At 57.3% G+C, this 13,130-nt stretch overlaps 1 protein-coding gene across 11 annotated transcripts; it reads left to right on the forward strand.

Moving 5' to 3' along the window:
- The first annotated feature begins 614 nt into the window (after nt 1–614).
- Nucleotides 615–9,963, forward strand: FAM221B (family with sequence similarity 221 member B). 11 transcript variants are annotated; one of them, XR_014556276.1, is made up of 8 exons: nt 615–684; nt 2,571–3,082; nt 4,084–4,272; nt 5,519–5,636; nt 6,310–6,420; nt 7,391–7,594; nt 8,716–8,835; nt 9,707–9,963. XR_014556276.1 is itself a non-coding variant. In XM_083703053.1 (8 exons), the coding sequence occupies exons 2-8, from the start codon at nt 2,581–2,583 to the stop codon at nt 9,904–9,906; spliced, it is 1,440 nt and encodes a 479-aa protein (XP_083559179.1). In that variant the 5' UTR covers nt 615–684; nt 2,571–2,580; the 3' UTR covers nt 9,907–9,963. The 11 variants fall into 11 exon arrangements, 10 of the variants coding, with proteins under 10 accessions (XP_083559179.1, XP_083559184.1, XP_083559182.1 ...); XM_083703053.1 differs by having other exon boundaries at nt 7,395–7,594; XM_083703058.1 differs by having other exon boundaries at nt 7,395–7,594; nt 9,866–9,963.
- Nucleotides 9,964–13,130: the final 3,167 nt, after the last annotated feature.

Genomic DNA, 13,130 nt, shown 5'->3' on the forward strand with positions numbered 1-13,130 from the left:
TCTTATTCATAAGTAACAAAAACTAGTTTTACTTACCATCAGGCAGAGCACAGTGTGATCCCTGAAGGCAGGCTTAAGGCTTAAAGTTACAAACAGGTTTACATCCATGTGCTTACCAGGAAAATACTCCTCAGCTTACAATCTCAATCCTTTGCAAGCCTTCAAAAATACTCAAAAATACGCTACGCTGGGGCCCATAACCCTTTGTGGGAATGTTGAGGGTGGCAGGAGAGGATATATTGATATATACTGATATCTTTCCTAATTTGCGCTAGCAAGTGTCTTCAATCAGCAGAGTGCGTTTCTTTCCCTTCTCCGACGGCAGACTTCCTGGGCAGACACCTGAGACACCTGAGGGCTCTCATGCCCAGATGCTCAGATGCAGGGAGTTCATGAGCAACCCCTCAATGGTTGAGACGGTGAGGAAGCCCAGATCCCACACGTGGCATGGGTGGTCCTGCACCCAGCAGAGCATCAGCACCCACCGAGAGAGGGGCACCCCCGGCACCCCCCTTGCTCTGGCGCAGGCACCCTTGGAACCCAGCTGGCTGCTGTGGCAATAAACAAGGCATCTGTCGCCATGGCAATGCTCCCTCCCTCCCTCCCACCCTGCGGCCAATGGGATGAGGGTTCCCTGGCTACAGCTGGCCTGGTCTGGCCTGCCCTGTGAGAAGCCCAGCCGAGGTAGGAGAGCTGCAAAGCCCGGCCACCAAGCGGCAGTTCTGCTCCCCACCAACCCAGCTCCCCCCGCTATGGAATGACCAGCCTGTCTTGACGCACCCTGTGCCCACCCCCCTGACACGGGATCATCTTTGGGATGGTCCTTTCACAGCCCTTGTATCTGTTTAGCAGGGCTTAGCATGACTCAGTCCCCATGAGGACGGCTTCCTCCGCTACAGACCCTCCGTAGGGCAGAGAGGGCCCTTCAGAGGCTCTGGGTGGGTGTGGCCCAAGAGTGGCCTTCTCTGTGGTGGCTCCTAATCTGTGGCACTCCCTCCCCAGAGAGGTGTGTCTGGCACCTTCATTATAAGACGCACCTCCTGACCCTGCCCTTTGCCACTTGTTGTGTATTTTTAGGACCCAGCTCATTTCCACAAATTTAGCTCGTTTTAATATTGCGTCTCAGACTTGGGGCCTTGGGGTGAATTGTGGGTAAATAATATTCATAATCACAATAGGCAGTGTGGTGTAGTGGTTAGTGCTTGACCAGGACCTGGGAGAGCAAGATTCAAATCCTCACTCAGCCTTGTAGATCCCTGGGTAACCTTGGGCCAGGCACTCAGTCTCAGCCTGTCCTACCTCGCAGGGTTGCTGTGGATAAGAAAGACATGAGGAGAACCATGTCCACCACCTTGACTCCTTGGAGAAAAGGTGGGGTATAAAAGAAATAGATTAAATAAATGAAATAAGAAGAGTTCAGGGGCAGAGCGCATCCTATGTTAAACTATGGAACTCCCGCCACGAGGAGGCAGTGATGACCACGAACTTGAATGTCTTTGAAAGAGGATTTGGCAAAACCACAGAGGATGGGGGGGGGGTATCAATGGCTACTAGCCAGGAGGGCAATGCTCTACTCCAGAGGCTTTCAACCTTTCTGAGTCCACGGCTCACTTGACCAACTCCATTTTTTCCTGCGGCTCCCCTGTGGGGCTCAGGAGCCCAGTTAGGTCCCCCCTTGCCTGCAGAGCTGGCAGCCCCTCACCCCTTTTCCAAACACCCTCCCTTGTGGAGTGTTCCCTCAGCCTCCTCTCCTCTGCCGCCCCATGTCTCTGAGCTGCCCTCCTGCCCCAAAGAGAGGGGCCTCCCAGAGCCACCATTCGCCTGTGGGGCTTAGAGCCAGGGCTGCTGCAATAAACAGCTGTGCAAGTCTTGGGGAGGCAGAGACGCAAGAGGGCATCAGAGGAGGGAGGGAAGGAGTCCAGAGGCCAGTGTTGCCCATGGCACCCCTGACCACCATTCAGGGCACCTCAGGGTGCCACGGCACGCTGGTTGAAGACCACTGCTCCATGCAGTTGGAGACAGCAGTTCTCCTGGAAATCTCAGGAGGAGAGCGCTGCTTGCAAGCTTCCCATTGGGCAGCCACTGAAAGAACAAGGTGCTGGACTGGCAGGGGCTACTGGCCTGATCCTGCAGGCTCTTCTTACGTTCTGATCCTGCTGTGTATGGCAGAAGGTCCCAGGGTTGGACCTCAGCACCTCCAATGGCCTTCCGTACTGAGGCTGGGAAAGACCACTGACCCTCCTGCTGCCATTCGAGAGTGAGGAGGGCTGCTTCCAGTCAGAGCCAAGGAGGCCCAGATAAGTGGCCAAGGGGTGGGCTCCAGGCAAGGCCTCCCCTCCCTGGGCTCACACATCCAGACTGTGTCCGCCTCTGCCCTGGCAACCTCTTCTCTCTGCCTTTTTTGGCCAGTCTCCAGCTGCTCCTTCCTTCCTGTTTGGTCTCCAGCACTGTTGCCTAGTGACGCACAATGCCGCCACCCCTTCCCTTCCCTTCTCTTCCCCGGCTGCACCCTGGGAATCCCGGTCAGCCCAGCCCCTGCACTGCTCTCACGGGCCCTGTTTGCATCCCAGAACAGCCAACATGGAAGAGGAGCCCATTGAAGACGTGCCCATGGGGCCCTCGGAGGAAGAGCAAGAGCAGGGGGGTCAGAGGACCTCCTCCACCGCCCTGGAGGTGGAAGAGGAGATCATCCTGCCTGCTTCCACTTCCTTAGATGATGAAGACGAGGAAACCATCTTGCCCGTGTCCACATCCCTGGAAGGGGAAGATGGTGGCAAGGAGACGTCGCTCCCGCCTTCGGAGTGGGAGACCTCTGAGTCGCTGGTCCCGCAGGAGCAGAGCCCCAGCAATGATGGGTCTTCTTCCCAGCCTCTGGAGAGCTCTGAGCCCTCTTCTTCCTTGGCCTCCTCACCTTCCTCATCGCCCGTTTCCTGGAGGAGGCAGAAGGAAAACCAGCTGCAACCCCTGGAGGAGGTGGAGGTCACTGAGGAGACCACGGCGGAGCTCAGCAGCATCCTTCCCCAGAGGAGCCTGGAGAAGAAGGCCAAGAAGAAGGGCGCCATGGTCAAGAAGGGAGCTCTGAGTAGGTGGCGCGGGATCTGACCCACAGGGCAGGGGGCTTCTTGGGGAGGACTTTGGGTTGGCTGTGCCCGGGAGGAGGGGTGAGGGTTCTGGGGGAGCAACATGTAGCACCTGGAAGCTCTGCAGGACAGGGAGTCACAGCATCATAGAACTGGAGAATTGGAAGGGATCCCCAAAGGGCATCTAGTCCAACCCCCCGCAATGAAGGAATCTCAGCTGGATCATACATGACAGGTAGTCACCCAGTCTCTGCTTAGCGCTTAAAAACCTCCAAGGAAAGGGAGTCCACCACCTCCTGAGGGAGACCGATCCGCTGTTGAACAGCTCTTACTGCCAGAATTCTACTGTGCTACTATCTTCTTTAAGGGACGCGGGTGGCGCTGTGGGTTAAACCACAGAGCCTAGGACTTGCCGATTAGAAGGTCGGTGGTTCAAATCCCCACGACGGGGTGAGCTCCCGTTGCTCGGTCCCTGCTCCTGCCAACCTAGCAGTTTGAAAGCAAGTCAAGTGCAAGTAGATGAATAGGTACCACTCCGGTGGGGAGGTAAATGGCGTTTCCGTGCGCTGCTCTGGTTCGCCAGAAGTGGCTTAGTCCTGCTGGCCACATGACCCGGAAGCTGGACGCTGGCTCCCTCGGCCAGTAAAGCGAGATGAGCCACGACTGGACCCCAGAGCGGCCACGACTGGACCAGGGGTCCCTTTACCTTTACCTTTACCATCTTCCTTAGTGAGTCAGGCAAACTGCTGTTCCAAATAATGCTTTTTGAAGAGCGGGGGGCCAGGGGGTGAGTTTGTGGAACCAAAGCAGCGGGGCCCCAAAAACGTTTGGGAAGCACTGATTTAAATCATTCCTATTCAGCCTTTCTGAAGTGAACTGAGCAGATCACGAAGCACCAACTCTTGCTGGGCTGGGCTTACATGTTTATGAGTAAATGGCAATCAGTCCATCGGAAGCCTTCCTCTCCTAATCCTGCTGGGCCGGATCCCGTCTCTCTTGCCAGACTACGCAGTGAGGCCTGTGGTGCCAGCTGAGAAGGCAGAGCTGATATCGGTGGCCAAAGCGATGCACCGGGAGAACTTTGGCAAGAACGTCAAGGAGCTCTTCCACCTGGAGAAGGAGGCAGCTCTGAAGTCCATCGAGACAGGTGGGCGGAGCCTGCAGGCCAGGCAGATGCTCCAACCTGTAACGTGTGTGTGAGTATGCCCAGGCACACGTGCAAAGTTCCGCTTTTAGGCAAACAAAACCCAAGGCACGTGTGCAGGAGGGGACCCACCTGCCTTGGCAGCAGCACATGTGGAAAGCATCTTGGCATCAATGCCAATTGCAAACTGAACATGAGGGAGCAGGTTGGGACATGGGTGGCACTGGGGTCTAAACCACTGAGCCTCTTGGGCTTGCCGATCAGAAGGTCGGCGGTTCGAATCCCCACAACGGGGTGAGCTCCTGTCGCTCTGTATCAGCTTCTGCCAACCTAGAAGCTCAAAAGCACACCAGTGTAAGTAGATAAATAGGTACGGCTGTGGCGGGAAGGTAGACAGAATTTCCATGCACTCTGGCTTCCATCATGGTGTCAGAAGCAGTTTATTCCCGCTGGCCACACGACCCAGAAAGCTGTCTGTGGACAAACGCCGGCTCCCTTGGCCTGAAAAGCGAGATGAGCGCTGCAACGCCATAGTCGCCTTTGACTGGACTTAAGCATCCAGGAGTCCTTTACCTTTTCCCTTTATGAGGCAGCAGTGGGACACAGCTGCAAGTGCAATTTCAGGCTGCATTAATACAACCGTAGTCTCCAAATCAGGAGAAGAATTACGGTAGTTCCATTTTATTCTGAGCTAGTCAGGCCTCACCTGAAGTCCTCTGGGCGGTTCTGGAACAGCTTCAGAGGTGGAGGGCTCCAGAGGAATGGAGAGCTAGTCCTGTGCGGACAGGTCAGAGGAACTGGGTGTGCTGAGCCTGGAGAAGAGAAAGAGAGGGGGCGACAGGAGTCTTCTTCTTCTTCTTCTTCTTCTTCTTCTTCTTCTTCTTCTTCTTCTTCTTCTTCTTCTTCTTCTTCTTCTTCTTCTTCTTCCTCCTCCTCCTCCTCCTCCTCCTCCTCCTCTTCCCAAGGCCTGACAGGATCTCACAGCCAGAAGGGGCTGCTGTGGCTGGTTCTTTACTGCCTGCGAGGGCAAATGAGGCAACCGTTTGCCAGTGGAGCCAGTGGGCTTTCTCATCACGGGAGTTCCTTGAGCAGAGGCTAAATGCCCACCTGCTGGTGATTCCCACAAGATCCCCTTTGTCCTGACTCTACGAGTCCCTCTTGCAGCTCGAGGGTGAGCTAGGACAGCCTCCCCAAACTCCACTTCCGAGGGTTTCTGGCAGGACCATTTCTGCCACTGGATGTACTGGAAGCCCAGCATTTGGGGGCTGAAGAACCCTCTTTTCTCTCTCCCCAGGTAAGACACGAGAGGACCATAGATGCCAACTGTGCTGTGCCAGCAGGGGCAGCCCCCATGAGGAGATGTCGGGCCCCCACAGTGTTTCTGCCACCCCCAAACCATACTGGCCGAGGAGGTAATCCCCATTCCCAGCAGTGGGGTTATGAACAGGGGAAGCGGCTGGATCCTGGTCCCGTCTGTTGGCTCACCTGGCACAGCAGGATCCGCTGTGGCTCTCCGGGGACTTGGGCAGGGAGGGGCTTTCCCCAGCCTCCCACCCCAAATCCAGTGAGGGGGCAGGGGGCAGACGCAGACCCCATGAGCTGGGCTCTGGCCCTGACCTTTCCCTCAAAGCTTCCCCAGGCAAGCAGCACCCCCACGCCCAAAGTCTGTTGGAGTGTAGAAGGAAGGGCACAGCTTGGCATGGCATGCCCCTCTGTCTCCTGGCCCAGAAACGGAGGCGGCAGCAGCCCTTGCCCTCTCCCACGGGGTCAGGATTAGGCCCAGGAGGCATTTGGGCTCCCTAGAGGAAGGTTGCAGGGGGAGATGGGGCCTTTTCTGTGCTTACAATATGCCTTTAAAGCACATTCAGAGAGCGACTGTAGTTTACCCTTCAGCCACTACAGTCCTTTCCACAGGGGTTAGGCTCAGCCTGGTAGAGGCAGCGCCTGGTGGTCTGGAGTGGCCAGGCCCAGATATCAGGGAAGGAGTGTGGGGGAAAGCTCCTCACCTGTGCCAGTTTGGCCCAGGCAGTGGGTGGGCTCAGCTCCCCTGCCTCCCGTCTGCCTGAAAAGCCGCCTCTCCCACAGGCCTCTATATCGGCTGGCGCTGCCCAGAGTACCTGTGGGACTGTTTCCGCGTGGGCGACGAGTCCAAGTGTTTCTGTGGGCATCTGCTGAAGCAGCACCAGGTCTATGTAGGTAAGTCATGGTCATGGGGGGGGGAGGTAAGGAGCTGGCAGTCACGTCGTTGGCCCTGTCTGAGAGAGGACAGAGGGAACTGCGGGCATCAGAACCAAGGGCAATTCTGAGCCCTGCAGCAGAAGTGGCAGCTCCCCCCCCTTATTGGTTCGCCCATAGCCCTTGATGTGCAGGTCTCCTGCTTCTGTCCATGGAGGTTCCACTTAGCTCTCATGGCAGTTCCTGCTTGATGTGCCCTCCGTCAATGTGCCCAGTGCTAATGATGGCACTCAGGTGGCGAATGCAGTCATCATCTCACAAAGAAACGCTCCATGGCGAGTTCAATCATGGAATCCTCCAGGAGTTTTCAATTCTTGGATCCCCAGAATCAGCGGTGGAGGAAGCCGCTCAGGCGCCTGGGGTGGGGTGAGCCCCCCATAGGGGTGGGGCACACTGCAGGCCCTCTGGAATCTGCCTGCCCCCTCCCACTCAGCCACCCTACAGCTGGGAGGGGGGAGGCAGTGGGCGGACCATTTGGGCAGTGCAGAGTGGTGGCTTGGGCGTGCTTCAGGCTCCGTGGTGAGTACCGCCTGGCATTTTGTCGTCCCCCTCAGTGGTGACACCCAGGGCGGACCACCCCCCCACCCCTATGCCCAGAATGAGAAGGGACTGGGGATGCCCTGCAGACTGACCCCAACCCCAAACTCACAACTGTGTCATGTTTCATCAACAGTGTAGATAAAAGCTGGCACACCTAGGGCACGCCCAGGGCTGGATCTGCTGCGGCAAATCTTGCAAAGTGATGGCACAGGAGATATGGGGCACGTTCAGCTCCACAGGGTGGGGCATCTGTCTCTTGCCACAACTCATCTCTGAGCAGCTCCTGCCTTTCTTTCAATTCCCCCCAAGGACTTCCCCAGCCCCTGCTTGGGCTCCTTCTGTCCCCCCAGCTCTTCCTGACCAGCTAGCTCACTGCCACTCCTTTCTCCAGACAGGCGGGCGACCGTGCCCTGCACCCTGCAAGGGTGCAAATGCCAAGCCTTCATGTTCATCCCCTCCCGCCCAGAGGAGGTGGGCGAATTCTGGCTGCGGAGGAGAACCGGCTTTGACCCAGCGGCCTGGCGGGCCAAATGCCGCTGCAAGCACACCCACGAGGAGCACACGCCCAACGGAGCCCGGGGCTGCGGTGCCCGAGGTGGGTGTCCCTGGGGTGCAAGGAAGGGGAGAGGGTGCCAGGCATGAAGGCCTGCCCTCTGCAGTGGGTTGGACTAGATGACCCTGGGGACCCTTCCAATTCTACATTTCTCTCTTTGCCGAAGCCCATATCCTTGAGGGTCTCTTGGCTGCTCCTGCAAAAAACAGGATTTCAGGAGAATCAGAACCTGAATGTCCATTTGTTCCCATTCAGATTTAAAGAGCAGTTTTCACGAATAAAGGACTGGGGCAAAAAGAAAAGGGCACTCAGACACAGCACTATAAATTGTAGACCTGTGCCTAGAAAGTGTGGGGCAAAAGCTTAGTGCGGGTGAGCCCTCTGGTTTTACAGAAATCCCTTCTTGCCCTGAGCTCTGAACAGCCCTTGTTCCTGCTGTGGGGGACACAGTTTATGAACTCTTCCAATAACCCCCTCCCAAGGGGCCTCTTTGGGGTCTTCCCATGAGCCCCAGGAGAGTTGAGAGGGGCATGCAGCCTGGCCTCGAATGGTGTCCTGCCCCCACCCCAAACAGGACTCCAGACCCTCCAAGGGTCCCTCTTTTCCAGGGACGTCCCTGACTTAGAGAAGCCGTCCCGGTTTCTGAGTTGATCCCAGAATGTCCCACTTTTCCTTAGGATGTCCCTATTTTGATCGGAGAAAGGTTGGAGGGGATGGAGCTATGTGACCCCTGAGCCGCTGGAAGGCATTTTAAAAATGCTTAATGTTTTTATATATGTTGGAAGGTGCCCAGAGTGGCTGGGGCAACCCAGTAAGATGCGTGGGGTTTAAAGAGTAAAATTATCGTGATGGATAGGGATGCCCCCATTTTCATTGGAGAAATGTGGGAGGGGATGGGACCAGAGGAGGGCCAGTTCACCCATTTCAGCCTGACAGCCCTCTCTGTATTACACAGCCCCCCAGATCCTCCCATGCCTGGAAATGGGTGGCCCAGGTGGGCCTCTTCCCCCACTTTCTTCACAACAACCCTGCAAGGTTGGTTCCTGCCTTGCTTGAATTCAGGGCTGTGTGGGACCCTCTCCCTGCTGCAGAGACGCCCCCACCCCCCAGACTGGCACCCCACCCCCCAAGCACTGACGCCCCGCTCTTTTTCCGCCCTCTAGGCTGCTCCTGCCTGGCTTTCACCTCCAACTTCTTGTGCGCTGCCTGCGACCGGCGCTGGGAGGAGCACGAGACTTTCTTTGAGTCGGAGGAGACGCGGCGCAAGGGGGGCCGGCCGTGCGGTACGGGCAGGAGAGGAGCAAGGAAGGAGGGAGGGGGCACTGTGGGGGCCACATTTCCCACTGCCTATCCCTCTGCTGCCCACAACTGAAGCTAGCCAGTTTCCCGTCCTCCCACCCCAATTCCATGGGGCTCGGCTCCAGTGGAATCTCGTGAAGCACCGAGGGCAGCCCCACATAGAAAGCTTGCAGTAGCCTGGCCTTGAGGTTGCAAAGACATAGATCAGGGGTCAGCAGACTTTTTCAGCAGGGGGCCGGTCCACTGTTCCTCAGACTTTGTCGGGGGCCAGACTATATTTTGAAGGGAAAAAATGAACAAATTCTTATGCCCCACAAATAACCCAGAGATGCATTTTAAATAAAAGGACACATTCTACTCATGTAAAAACACATGAGACATGCGACTGGGCCACATGCAGGCCCCAGGCCTTAGTTTGCCTACCCGTGGCATAGAATAACACACTCTGCCGCTCTCTTTCCTTGGATATGTTACTCCAATAACCCAAGCCATACCTGTGTGCTCTGAATTTACCTTCTGAGATTGTGGAGGTCACCCTAACTTTTCACAAAACCGCTGCCAGCCTTGCCATGGGATTCTCGCATTGCAGGGGGCTGGGCTGGATGACCCTTTGGGGTCCCAATTCTTTGAACAAAGTAACATCCTCATTTTCATCCCTGCAGTTACCCTCATGTTCAAATTCAGATTCTTCAACCATCTGGGAGTTTTTCCACTCAATATTCTGGTTTCACAGCCTCCCCGATTCTTCCTGGAGAGCCAGCCTTTGGGTGTTGAGTCCTCCTGGCTTCCTGGGGCCCTTCCTCCTGCCCCCCCCCCTGCCAGGCTCCGTCCCACACCTGCCTCTCTCTCCCCCAGGAGAAGCCTATCTGCCTTTTGCCGAGATGCCCGAACTGCGCGATACCGTCCTGACGGGGCGCTCCGAGGACAGCTCTGCCTACCAAGCCCTGCAGGGCCAGGCCTTCCCGGCCCTGCCTGCCCCCTCTGGCTCACGCGCTCTGCCTCTTCCCCCCTCAGGGCCCCGGAGGATAGTGGAGAAGGACCACAAGAAGGCCTGAGGGTGGCCGGCGGACGGGACCCCCCACAGCGAGAGGCAATAAAGAGAGGCTGCTCTAGCCGGCCGCGTCTGGGCGTCTCTTCCGGGCCCCTGGGGGGTGGGGGGAGGGCTCTGCGGGGAATCCAGGGCCAGAGGGGGCTTTGGGGCAGGAGAGGGGTAAGGATGGGATTCCTTCACGTATGACCAGGATAGTCTTGTTCTCACAGGGGCCAAATACTCCAAGGAACCTAGGGATCTGGACAGACTGCCTCTGGCCCTGGGAGTTCTGTAGGATCATGAGAAGAGCTTGGCCAAAGCGTCCTGTTCTCACAGCCAGATGCCAAATGGAACCCTCAAGCAGACTGAGCTCAGCTGCAACTCTCCTGTGGCTTCCAGAAACTGGGGTTCAGAAGCAGCAACGCCTCCAGCCACAGAGCACAGCCATGGTGACTAGCAGCCTTCAATAGCCCTCCACTCCATCAGTTTTCCATTTCCAAGTTGGTGACCAGCATGGCCTCCTGTGGCTGGGAGTTCCACAGATTAATGGTGTCCTGAGGACTTCCTTTGCACAATGAGGCTCCCACAGTAGCTGCCTCGCAGGAGAATGGGCAGCTTTTTCTGAACCAGCTACCAGCTGGGGCTTCCGTGGCAGCCTTTGAGAGGGGTCAGCTGGCAGGAGGCTAGGGCAGGGCCCCAAAGACTGAGCCAGGGGGTGCCACCCTCCAGGCCAATGGGTGGGCCCAGTGCCTTTTTTTCTAGAAAAAAGCTGAAGTTGGTACAGGAAGGGCTTGTTCTGGCCCTGGCCCCAGCCTCCCCATCGGCCTTGCAGGGGATGCACTCGCTGACCCCCGGGGCCCCTTCCCATTCTGAGATTCCTCAAAGTCGGACGGCTTCCCTCCTGCCAGTCCTCGTATTACCCGGGGCTCCTGCCCCACTGGCGTGGTGACTTGGGCGCCTCAGCGGCTGCTGCGCCCACCCTGCCCCAACCCTTGTGAGCGCTGCCAGCGATGTGTCCAGGGCACACTCAGCCAGCAGCAGAACTCGCTGCATAGCAAGGGGGAAACATCACTCGCCACACCGCCCATTCTCACATTCCCCAAGGAGGAGTGGGACGTGTGCTCTGGCCAGTCCGGGGGGGGGGGGCAGTGGCCTGGTCCCAGCAAGGCTTTCCCCACGACACAGCTCCCCATGCAGCTGAGTGTCGGGGGGGGGAGGCTGCCAGTACTGTGCGCTGCAGAAAAAAAGCACTGGGTGGGCCTTTCCTCCACCTTTCTCACTAGCTGCTACGGATGCGGCTGGCGCTGTGGGTTAACCCAAAGAGGCTCTTGGGTCTGCCGATCAGAAGGTCAGCAGTTCAAATCCCTGTGACGGGGTGAGCTCCCGTTGCTCGGTCCCTGCTCCTGCCCACCTAGCAGTTCAAAAGCACGTCAAAGTGCAAGTAGATAAATAGGTACCGCTCCAGCGGGAAGGTAAACTGCGTTTCCATGCGCTGCTCTGGTTCGCCAGAAGCGGCTTAGTCATGCTGGCCACATGACCCGGAAGCTGTGTGCCGGCTCCCTCGGCCCATAAAGCGAGAAGAGCGCCGCAACCCCAGAGTTGACCACGACTGGACCTAATGGTCAGGGGTCCCTTGACCTTTAGGAGCACAATGGCCAGAGAGTTGGATGGAGAGCTGAGCTGGAAGCAGGAGACCCAGAGACCCGCTTGCTCTGTGCTGGGTATCCAAAGCCTCGACTGTTTGGGGGTTGGTGCTGTGAGCCTCTCCAGCCTGCGCTCAGGTTGTAGAGCAGTGTAAATGAAACCGGATACCCTAAACAGCACAATGGCAGGACTCTTGAGCAAGAAGGATGGGAGGAGGGTGGCAGCAGAGGAAGGATGAGGCCCTGCCTGCTTAGCCTCTGCAGGGTGGAAAGCCGGCCCATTGCTAGGGGGTGGTGAGGAAGGCCCCCGCCAGGCGAGGGAGGGGGGCAAAAGTGTTGTGACGTGGGGTTTGTGATTTCAGCTCTCTTGACATCATATGCTGGAGACAGTTCTCTAGTAACACTTCTTTATTAAAGCAAACAAGACTGAGACTTGAGGAGGGGAGAATATCAGACAATCACAGTCCTGCCTTTTGGAGGCAACCAATAAGACAGAGGATCCAAATACAGCAGCTTAAATGAACCAATAGTAGCTGTACCCTCTGGAACCAAAAGGCAGTCACTTTACCCTAATGCAAATACAGACAATAATAATACAGATATAAAATCCTTTGACTCAATACACCACACCCCTCCCCCCCTAGTGAGCACAGCAGACGTAATATCTCAGGTACTGTGGGGTCCTACAACTTCTACTTGATCTCCTGACAACAGGTGTTGCCGGTTCTGGATTGGGTGTCACCTGTGGTAGGGGGGCTGCTATAGGGGTTTCGTCAGGAACAGATGGAGTCCCAGACATCTCAGGGTCCCCTACCTGTACCTCGTCATCCTGAGGACCAGCAGACCCTGGTTCATTGCTTGTGGCCAGAGATGTCTGGGCTGGACGCGAGAAGGGCAGAAAGAGCACCCAGCTGCCAAGGGAGCCCACGTGGCTCTGTGCCGCTGCCCCTGCCCCCTTCCTGGCAGGGGGGCGGGCGATGGCCCTGCTCTTTGCACGGGGCATGCCTTGGGCACCGGGCTGTTTCAGCTGGAACTTGTGGGGACTCAGTTCTGGCCCCTCCCAGGCGGGCCCCCTTGCCATTCCAAGAGAATGAGGAAGGTGAGTTTCGGCGCCTCTTCTTCTAGAAAAATAGCGCTGGACATTGCTGTGAAATGGGCCCAGCAAAACATGGGGGTCAGCTGAGATTCCCCTCCCGCATTTCCAGATTTGCTTTTCTCCCTCTCTAAGGAATCCCCACGCAACTAATGAACGGATTGTTAATGGGCGTTTGCACAAGCAGAACGAGATTTGCAACGCATCTACTGTATGTGAAATATACAAATCGCCTCCCCCAGCAGCGACGCGTTTCCCGGCGGCGCCCTCCGGCCGCTAGGGGGAGCCGGCGGCCCTCCCGCCTCCGTGGCCGCTCCTTCCGCCTGGCGCGCCCCGTGGTCTGCGAGCGCGCTCGGCTCTTCGGCTCCCTCCGCCTTCGCCTCCCCCGGCGCCGCGAGTTCGATCCCCGATGGCGGCGGCGGCGGCGGCGGCGGCGTCCGCCTTCCCGCGCGCCCTCTTCCCGGGCTACTTCCAGGCGGGGCCGCCCAGCCGCCGGCGCAGCGCCTCCCGGGC

This window comes from Podarcis gaigeae (genome assembly GCF_964106915.1).
Source record: "Podarcis gaigeae genome assembly, chromosome: 11".
In the NCBI taxonomy this organism is placed as follows: Eukaryota; Metazoa; Chordata; class Lepidosauria; order Squamata; family Lacertidae; genus Podarcis; species Podarcis gaigeae.

Coding starts and splice junctions, on each gene's coding strand:
- FAM221B (XM_083703053.1), top strand. CDS start 2,581: ATGGAAGAGGAGCCCATTGAAGACGTGCCCATGGGGCCCTCGGAGGAA. Junction 4,273..5,518: donor GATGCTCCAACCTGTAACGT/GTGTGTGAGTAT, acceptor CTCTCTCCCCAG/GTAAGACACGAGAGGACCAT. Junction 7,595..8,715: donor CCGGGGCTGCGGTGCCCGAG/GTGGGTGTCCCT, acceptor TCCGCCCTCTAG/GCTGCTCCTGCCTGGCTTTC.